Source organism: Corvus cornix, chromosome 1, assembly GCF_000738735.6.
Source record: "Corvus cornix cornix isolate S_Up_H32 chromosome 1, ASM73873v5, whole genome shotgun sequence".
Taxonomy (NCBI): Eukaryota; Metazoa; Chordata; class Aves; order Passeriformes; family Corvidae; genus Corvus; species Corvus cornix.
The window spans coordinates 4,724,430-4,734,718 of record NC_046332.1 but is presented as its reverse complement, the minus strand read 5'-3'; the positions used below and the strand labels follow the sequence as shown (position 1 = coordinate 4,734,718).

Genomic DNA, 10,289 nt, shown 5'->3' with positions numbered 1-10,289 from the left:
GACTTCAGTATGCACTGTTGCCCCAAACAGGAGACTCACTGGTCATCTATTAATATTTTCCATATGTTTATTTCTGTGTGCATGTATAATATATACAAAGAACCCATTTAATAAAATGCCTTTAAAAATCGTCTTGCTTCAACTTCCATGAAAAAAGTTTCTGTGTTGGACCGCAGTGAAAGCTGTGACATTTGCATGACACAGTGAACAAAATCACCCTTCCTTGATCAGTCGCAGTTGGTGACCTTGAAACCTTTTGTGGATCTGGGGATACATCAGCAACTCTATTCCTCTGTTCTCCAAATAGACCTGACTGGTTTCTTTTTTCAGAAAGTGGGAAGTCTGGAAGACTGGTTATTTTTGGATGACTGGGTGCAGCAGTGCTCCACGTGCATTTTTCTGCTATGAGAGTGTGCGGTAGTGCTCACTGTACACCAAGCACTTCTTTCCAGGGAAGCAAGAATGCTTTCTCACAGAACTTGAAGGCAGAGCCTTTGGCTTTCATTTTATAATTCAACTTCTTGCAGTAAGAAAGGGGTTGATTTCTTTTCTACAGTGATGTCTGTGCCTCAGCAGATCCTGGAGATGGCAGTGGCTTCTTTATTCACACGTTCTCCACGTCCTCCTCTGTGCTCTCATGCCTCTCATGCCTCGTTGGCGTCTGCCTGGAGGGTTCACTTCTGTCTTCTTGCACCCTGAAACATTGTTCAGGAGTGGAGATGTTAATCAAAACCAGCCAGAAACCTCACTGAAGAGATTTTGTGTTAGAATAGTTTTGCACTGCTCTAAGCTGATCTGGAGCTGTACCAAACTGAAGTCCACAAATTCAGTCTTGCTGGTGATGCAAGATGTATATGAGCTGCTTGGTTTTTTCATAGCATGTGTGATCCAAGGTTTGAATACTTTGGTTCTACCCAGAGACACAAAGGTGTCTGGGGCTCCTGGGCATGTCCCATGAGGAGAGATGGGAGTTACTGGGGTAGGCACTGAAAGGAGAAAGCAGTGCATGCTTTCCCAAATTTCTGTTTTCTCCCCTGCTTTCCACTCCATCTGTTGATGCTGGAGGGAAAAGGAGAGCCCTTCACCTGTTCCACTCACTCCTATAGGGAGAGGTACTCACGTCATCTCGTAGTCAGTGTCTTTGCTTGACCGGCAGCAGCAGCAGTAGGCAATGATCCCAATCACCACAATGGCAGCAACAACTCCCCCAATGATGCCAGCATACAGAGCTATGTTCATGGATGCTGCATGGAAGGGAGGAATTAGCAGGGAAGATGATGTCAAATAGGCTCAGCACAATCACTGGACTTCAAATCCCCCCACCAGATCCAGACTGAGTAGAAGCCACATTTATTTGACTACAGCACCTGGAAATAATTCTGTACTAGGTAGTACAGGAGCAGTTAATTAGCTACTTAACAGGGAGGAGCCCCAGCATCTGAACAACTGCTCTTCTTTATAAAGTTTAGTTTCAGGCATTGCAAACTCAGTGCTGTCTGACTCTGTAGAGCTTTTCTGTCATTTTTGAACTAACCCAATGAGTTGGTGAGTGTTCTACTAGCATGTAAACCAATGGAGAGGGTCTCTCTTAAAGGTGTGCAGAAAGCAGATACCAACATTCCCCTCCATTAAAGCTTTGACTCTGAGCTAAGATACTCTGTCTGGTACTCCTCTTCCCCCAGGCAGCCCCATCTCTTACGTGGCACAACGCTGACTGTCATGTTGCAAAATTCTGTTCCCACAATGTTTGTTGAAGTGCAGATGTAAAAGCCAGAGGTGTCTGCTGAGATGTTCGTCAAAGTTATTTGCTGCCCTGTTGTGAAACACAAATCAGGCCCAAAAAAAAGAATTAAAGCAGGGAAGGAAGCAGCAACAGCAGCCCTCCAGTTCCAGCCCAGGGTGGTTGGAGTGATGAGAGGTTATTAAAGCTGATGGATTGCTCTGTCTTGCTTGGGAGCTGCCATGCTCATCCCTAGGTTTTAGTGTGATTTGTGGGAGGATAAACAGAAGTGTGCTGTTTTGATTACAGGGAACATGTGGTATTTGAACATTCCTTTTAGAAAGAAAATTGTAGGTGGAGGGTAAAGAAGTGTCTGTGCTTGAGAAAGTTGGTTTTTTTTTTTTTTGGCATTGGATTTTGAGAAATGTCAGATGCCCAAACCAGCCCCTGGCTCTGAGAACTGATGAATTTACCTGTTAAACAAGAGAAAGCTCTTCAATCCTGCAGCTCTTATGATTTCAGATATGAATTATTTAGCAGTGGGGGGGAAAGTTTTCTAGTCTCGGAGAGGCCACAGAGGCTGTGTAAATAAATGATGGAAAAGAACTGCAGAGACATGATTACAGTGATGCTGCTGCTTTCTGTCCAACCTCACACAGCTCCGAACCACAGGCTGAAGCTTAGCTCTGTCTGCTCAGGCAGTCAGTTTGTTTGGTACATCTCCAGCTGATGTTGGTTATGTGTAGTCCATGCTTTTTGCTTGTGAGAAAGGTCCAGATCCCTGCTCTGAAAGCAAAAGCCTGAAAACTTTCAGTGACTTTCCTATTTTCCCTGTGATCTCACTTTTTTATGTTTAGTATTTGCTGGCACCTAGTGCCAGATAATAGAAGAGCATGCAAACTGAGAAGTGACAGACCATGGGCTTGATTTTTTTTTTTAATTTTCATTTTCTTTTAGTCTCTGTATACTCCTTGTACTTGCTTGTCTCCCTCCTTTGTTTTTGGTGTGTGTGTGTGTGATGTTTGTAGCTCTCAAAGTCTCAGTCTAGAAGTGGAATTTGAATCCTCCTATCAAATCAAAAGTAATTGAGTGGGTCAAATAGGGAAAAATGTGGGTCAGGTACTGTCAGCACTGGAGTGTCTCCTGAGGGGGTTCTGCACACTTTGCAGCAGTGGGACTTGCTCAGCACAGAAGGAAATTGCCCGTAGTGATAGGAGGGCATCCAGCCAGCCTGGGGCACCAGGGGACAGTTGTCACATTGCTTTCATCAGAGCACCCATGGCCAAGTAGAAATGAGGTGGGAATGGGCCAGCAGAGACTCCTGTCCCCGGGAAGGACAGGGTGACAGCAGAAGCTGCTGTTGTGACACGTCCCGATGTGCTCAGGGCTGTGTGTGATGCGCTGGCACCACTTAGTGGCCAATGAAATGAGTGAAGTTCCTGCCCGCGGTGATGCTTCGTCCTTTGCATATTTTATGCAAGAATCGACTCGTGAGTGTGGAATATCCTGTAGAGTCTCACCATCTTTAGTTTACTTCCCTTAAACCAGGAAGGGTAGGTACAGCCACTCAGTCTTCCTGAAGCTGGACAGGCCAGGAAAAAACAAAGTTGTTTAATGGAATAAATCTGAGTCCTCTGTCACTGCTACACTTAAAACAGTATTAAACCCTGATTTCTGTATAAACAGTTCTGTCAAGGTCCTGTTGTGGGAATTCAGGTCCTTTTTCCTTCCAGATTCTGACTTAAAATGAAAGCAAATAAAATATTAGGGCCTGTGTGTCAGTCCTAAAGAAGCCTTCTTTATGCTTGAAGCAGGAATGGTGTAACTTTCTCATACCCTCTTCCTCTAGGTGAGGAGTCCTCTCTGGCAGGAAAGTAGCTTCCAGAGCCAACTTTTGTTTCCTTCACTTTAGAAAGAGATCTGCACGTTGTCAAGCAAGCTGGGATGTAAAGACACTTAGGAAACTCGATGTTGTTTCTCATGTTATGCCCCCTTTACTCCCAGCAATTTAGAAATAACTACTTTTGGCCGCTTCCAGAGCGATCCAGCTTTGTCACCAGGGGAGAGCTGAAGTTAAAATCTTTCTGACCATTCTTACTTCAGCTAAGAGTCCTTTCCCCCCTGCTAAGTTAGTTACTCCTGAGCATGTCTTGTATCAAAAGGACAACTTTTCAGAAACCTGTTCAGAGAACATCCTAGAAAAACCCTTAATAGTGTTTTTGTACTTGCATTTTAAAATCTTTCCAGCCCTCATATGCAGAGACCTCAATGACTTGATGTCTTTGAATTTCCCATACCTTCTGCATTTGGCAGCACACGGGGCTCATTTTGTACATTGAAGCCTTTCCAGGTGTATTTGGGCTCTGGGGAGCCCTCATGAGAAACGCAGGTTAGGTTGATTGTCTGTCCATATTGTGGTGTCCCCAGAATCTTGCATTCAGGTTTGGATGGTGCAACTGAAGGAAGAAAAAAGGAAGTAATTGTATTAATCAGGATCGGTTTCTGTTTCAGCCCATATGCATGTGTGGTTTTTATTCTTGCAAACAGAAGCTGGTCTTGCACCTGCCATTTTCTTCTTAAAGGAACTTAAAGCGAATTTGTATCTAATTTATTTCTCCCTTTTTGGCACTGGAAAGCCTAGAAGAAATTGCAAGATACTTTTTGGGATATGTCTAATAGTGCTAGATAACCCCTCCTTTGATAACTAGGATATGACAGGCCACAGGGGGGATGAGGAAAGCCCTGTAATGATGCCTGGATTATTAGGAAAGTGAGCTGTACAGCCCTAAAGGCTGTTTTCTACAGCCAGCTGTCTGAGGGAGTTGCGCGCTCTACGCCTCCCAGCATCCTTCCATAGGAGTAGGAAAAGACCAAAGGTGGAATTGGGGATGACAACTTTTTTTTCCTATTAGAAAATCGGTTGCTTAAACCAATGTGGACATTAGAGGGAGGGCAGTTGTGTCTAACAGGGGCGTGGCTTTGCCTCTGTCCCCTCACCGAGGACGAAGAGATTCAGGAGCGCGGACTGGCGGGGCGGGTCGTTCCGGAGGCGAACGCTGCAGGCGTAGGTCCCGTTGTCCTCCATGGTCACGGCGCTGATGGTGATGCTGATGTCCCCGCTGTCGGCATTGCCACTGAACTGGATGCGGTGCTCGTAGCCCTCCCCGTACTGCACGAGCCCATCAAAATACCTCGTCACGGCATCCTCCTGGCAGAGAGGGAGGGAACAGGATCAGTCTCGGTTTCTTGTGTGAGTCTACAGTGTAACTCGATGAATCAGCCCACTCTTAAAGAGCAGCTTGGAAAAGAGGACCTTAAACTGCACCAGGTTGAGAAAAAGCCAAGAAAAACATAGAAATTCAAAAGGATCTCTGTTTCTATTTGGAATCCCCTTCTCACACCTTATCTAAAATCAGAGACAACTGATTTCTTTTGCTGGGGCTTATTCACCTTTCCTCTCCATGAGGAGAGGACAACATGAGACTTGGCTGAGACCCATGTCAGTCAAATTGCCCTATGATTACACAAACTCTCCCAGCCAGGACCTCCAGAGAAGAAACCCTTGGCAGTTCCTGCAAGGAGACCTCCAAAGGCTGCTTCCCCTCTCACTAATTCCCAAGAAGTCAAGGAGAGCTTTAGCAGTTTCTAAACCTTCAAATACTCCAAGTGGACGTAGGAGACCTCAAGAATCTCTCCATGTGCTGTTACCATCAACTTAGAACTTTTTATATAGTATCAAAGATATGTGTATTAGACATATGCATTTTTATATGTGCAAATATTTTTAGAAATTATCTGAGTGTTTCATGTATTTTAATAGATGTAAACCCCACAGTACAGTGGGGTATCCTCAGTAAACAGCTGTAAGACCAAGAGAGAAGAAGAAGAAGGATGGGTGCTTCCCTAGTGTTGTGCAATAGGATTGGGATAAATTGCATCTAGAATCAGCATTTCCATTTGCACAGTTCTGGGATTTAAAAAAGTCTGGAAGAAATCTCTTTCTTCCAACATCCATTCCCACCCACAGTCCAGCTTCCATCTCCTACGCCCCTCTTGGATGCCCTCTCATCTGTTTCTTTATGCAGCTCAATTTACCTTGCTATTGATTTTCTTCCAGACAACCAGGTCTCCTCTGTCAGTGTCTGTGTTTGTTTTAAAATTACAGCGCAGGGTAACGTTGCTTCCTCTTGCCACCTGGATTTGCTTGTCAGGTGCTTCCACAATGAGGGCATGAGCAGACACCAGAACTACGAAGAGAATAAATGCTGCACTCAGCCAAAATAACAACATCTGGGTCCCATGATAGTCTCTTTGGCTCCCTTACACGCCACAGTAACCCCCCATTCCCTGTCATCCAGGACATTCCCCTCTGAGCAAGAGGTGCTGTGTGCTGGGGCTGATTGGCTCTGGGAAGCGTCTGCACAGGATGGCTTAGAGCTAAACTCTACTCTCTCTTCTTTGCTTCTCTCTTTTTCACCTACACATATATTGCCATGGAGTTTAGAAAGATGCTTTCTTTTTTCCTGAGCACTCCTTCAGCATGACTGACACCCTTTGACAGCTCAGAATGTACAGAGGGAGACAGATAAACAGATACTACAAGTGCATCAGCAGTCTTAAGGATTCAGGCTAAACTAACAAATTGGTATTGTCAAATTTCAAGGATCAGGAAAACTGTCAAATGACTTGCCTCAATCCAAATCCACAGAAAAGTGACGTTTTGTGCTAGGGAATCAAAACCTGTTCATGTTTTTCATCCCCGAAAACAGAAAAACCTAGAAAAGCAAAGAGTGATTGAAAGAAACAAGGGAAGAATAGCTATTAGTTTAAAAAAAAAAAAAAGAGTAAGGTAGTAGTAGTCACCTTTCTCCAAGAACTCCAGCTCCTGCCTCTGGAGCACAGGAATAGCTGAGAGTTGAATAAAACAGAAATCTCTTTGTGTCCTGGGGAAGCACGCAGGGCGCAGGGCAGGTGTTTCTTTTACACTGAATTCTCTCTGACTTGCTCTTAATTCATCATGTCTGAGAACTGCCTGGTGGGCAGGTCTTTGTTATTCTCAGAATTGAACTGGACATTTATGTCTGTCCTGCCATAGGTGACCTTCATGCCTGTAGGAATCCGTGGTTAAAAATACCTGCTTTCTCCTAACAGTTTGTGTGGGTTCTGTGCTTGGGTTTGTTTGTTTGAGGTTTTGGTTTTGTTTCTTTTTTTTTTTTAACGGCACCAAACTGAATCATTTGGGAAAACTGTAAATGGCAAGAAAGGAAGTGCTGCTCAGAGGTGCTCCCATGGCAAAGAGGAATGTGGTGCAGTAAGGAGGAAAGAGGAGGAAGGCTTCCCCCATGAGGGGCATGCTGCATGTGGTGGTGAAGGTTTGCTTCTGAAAGCTGAGTCACTGTTCCCTGGAGAGGATTCATCTGAAAAGTTGCCACCTGGCATACTTTGGGTCCTCATTCTGCCATATCTTTGTCCAGGTTAGATCTATAAGGAAGTGCAGCTTATAAGGGAGAGAGCAAAGGGTTTCTAGACTCCACCTTGAGTTGCAAAGTGGTTGTGAATACCCACATTTTTAGACAGGAAAAGCCCACAGCCACATGCCCTAGGTCAGAAAGTGAACGCCATTGTCAAGTTGAGCACTGCCAGATCCTTGGCTCTCTGTGAACAAGGGTCCCTTAGAAAATAACAGTGCTGGGACCCAAAAGGTTGTGTTGTCACTGCACTGAGAACCTAGGGTGGCAATTCAGGTAATTACACAGGGTGCCATGGGAGCTGGCACAGGGATCTGCTTTTAGCCTGAGTTCCCATCTTTCTGCGTGCCCTGCCTCACAACCGAGTTGTTCTGTGGGCTCCCACAGTTCATTAGCGAGGTGTGTTTTCACCTCTTCCTCTGTGACATGGCAGGGGTGGCTTCTGTTCACTCGGGGATTATTTCATTTACAACTGCTGACAGTTATGAGAAGGAAACCAGGGCAAAGTATTTCTAACATGCTTTTATTGCAGCCACTCCCAGATCTTTCCCTGCTCTGGAGCACCCAGGGCAAGGCCCATGTTTGCATAGCCCCGGGGCTCTTTCTGACTGCTGCTTTCATATGCTCTCCATGTGAGAGACACCTGTGAAAGCTTTCTCCTTGCTTGTTGTGACTGGATCGAGATGCTTTCCTGCATTTAGGTGAAAAGCACCGCTGTCTGTATTAGGAGATGGAGCAAAACCCATTTCCTGATCTTTTTGTCACTCAGAAACTGGTTCCGCTGGGCTGGGGTTCACTGACAGGTCATTAACGCAGCCCTGAGGCAGAGAAGAGACTGCCCAACCCTAAGACTTCTTTTCCATCTTCCAACTGAATGAGTCAAATCCTACAATAAATGAGATCTTTCTTTTCTTCCAGACTTGGTGCGGAGTTGGGGAGCAGCTGAACCCAACACTGCATGCGGGAGGCACAGCCTGTAACGCACTTACTCATCTGTTGCTGTCACCCTCATGTCCCACTGCTTCTGGTGCTCTTCCGTTTGTCACCCACATCTCTTTCTGCATCCCAGAAAGAGCTTCCCTCTCTCGGGGAAGCAGTGCCGTTTCATTCTGGCATGTCAGTGACTCAGGCTGATTTCCTCCTTCCCACTTCTCACCACGTTTCACTTCATAGTCAGCATGGCTAAAAATTGTGGTTTATTCTGCAAAGGTTGAAGGTTTTTTTCTGAAGGAAAACAGAATCTGTTCAAAATATGGCTGAAGGGAGGAGAAGCCAATTCTGAAAGTACTCCAGAAAAGGAGGGAGGACAAATAGCCTACATACTACTAGAGAGACAGTGTCACCTAGATTTAAGCCCTAGAATTACTTTTTTGTGTGTCATCACTTTGTATGTTTATAACATTTTAAGAAATTGAGAAAGGTTTTATCTCCCTCTGCTTAACTTAGAGATTTGTACTTGTACAAAGGAAGAAGAAAATCAAAGTGATGTTTCTACTTTCACATTCCTTACTGAGTGTTAACAGACTGAAGGGCAATTAATACAATTAGAGGAATATTTTGTTTGCTGAAATAAATAGAGATTCTGATCAAGCAAAAAAAGAGAATTTCATTTTACATACTTATTTATCTTTGAAAAGTTCCCCATACTTAATTTGCATAGCATGAAAGGTGAGAATAATGAAAAAGGGAAGTGAATACCAATGGCATGGTACAAATCACATAATGATCATCAAACCATGACCCAAGTCACATTTGTTCCATATGGATCCCATCCACTTTTTCTGATAACTTTAAACTTTGTGAATTTCCTTTTTGTGGGTCTTATTGTTGAAGTGAGGTTTTCGGGATTTTTAGTTTTAAAACCCCAAGCAATTTGCATGTACAAAGCTTGGTCTGAAGCCTGGAATAAGGCATAGAAACATTGATATGACAAGATGAGACAGGATAAAAAGCAGTGGAACTGAGACTTCCAGAGGAGGAAGTTCCTTCTTCAGAGATAAATACTGTATTCACAGAAGCCAATAAAACTGTTTATGAAAAATATTTTCCAGCTTCATGAAGAACAGCATTTTTCCCCCACTCCTAACATATCTTGCAGCTTTAGGAGATGCCTGTGTGTCTGGACATTCAGCACAGAGATGGTACACACACTTGTCTGGCCATAAACACAAAGGAACCTTCACTAAACAAAAAAGAGACACACAAAGTGCACTGGAGTCCTTGTACTTTGTAGTGCTGTTGTGCTGTTTCCTTCCACCCAACCCCTGAGGACATAACCAAATTAGTACTCACTTGCACTGAAAACAAACAGCCCAAGTCCTTTCCTTGCCGTCCCCCTCATGTCTCCTCTGTTTCACCTCAAGGTGCTCTTCCTTGTAACCTCCAGGAGGCTGGGTAGGTAATTGACTTTCACTGAAGGGCTGCTTTGCAGTGGCATCACAGGTTCACTTCCTCAGTCTCTTTTAAAGTGCTTCTGCCCCAGCCTGCCACTCCCCTCCCAGCCAGAATGACAAGCCACATCACCAGTGGGCTTTGACATCACTTGCTGCTCTCAGTAAACTTGTGGACTCCTTCCCCAGATGTGAACTTTCCCCCACAATTAAACAGCCTTTCCCCGTTTCTCCCAACGTGCAGGTGCATAAAGCAAGGGAAGGGTGTGGTGGGACTGGGAGTGGCATGTGCAGTGCAGCTGAAGTCATGCAAGTGATGACAGGCAACCAGGGGAGGATAAACCTCATTTTTTCTCAAATATTTATTAAGGAACAGGTTTAAAAAGGTATTAAAGCATTTCACAATGCAGGCAGCAGCCCACATGCAGGCTTTAAGGAACTGAGGGGCCTAACTCCATTTACTTTAAATAAGAATATGTAGTTTATGGGAATTTGATGACTAATGGGTTATCTAAATATAAGTGAGATGCATGTCAGCCAGATTCTTACTCTCTTATGCCCACTGTTCCACTGCCCAGTGTGGCTTGCACAACAGCCACAGGTACCAAAGGCACTTCTCCCTCTCTGCTGCAAAAGGCTGTGGGATAACCCAGCCCACGGCTTGCAGCACTCTGGCGACGTGTCTGTCGAGGCATGGGCACTGCAAGGCCA

General features: G+C 44.7%; 1 protein-coding gene across 1 annotated transcript; it reads right to left on the bottom strand.

Annotated features, from left to right (window-relative positions):
- Nucleotides 1-235: 235 nt before the first annotated feature.
- Nucleotides 236-9,573, bottom strand: GPA33 (glycoprotein A33). The gene is made up of 7 exons (XM_010399474.4): nucleotides 9,481-9,573; nucleotides 5,816-5,967; nucleotides 4,718-4,928; nucleotides 4,018-4,176; nucleotides 1,700-1,813; nucleotides 1,121-1,244; nucleotides 236-695 (listed from the first exon to the last, which is right to left on the bottom strand). The coding sequence occupies exons 1-7, from the start codon at nucleotides 9,527-9,529 to the stop codon at nucleotides 605-607; spliced, it is 900 nt and encodes a 299-aa protein (XP_010397776.2). The 5' UTR covers nucleotides 9,530-9,573; the 3' UTR covers nucleotides 236-604.
- Between the last annotated feature and the right edge of the window lie 716 nt (nucleotides 9,574-10,289).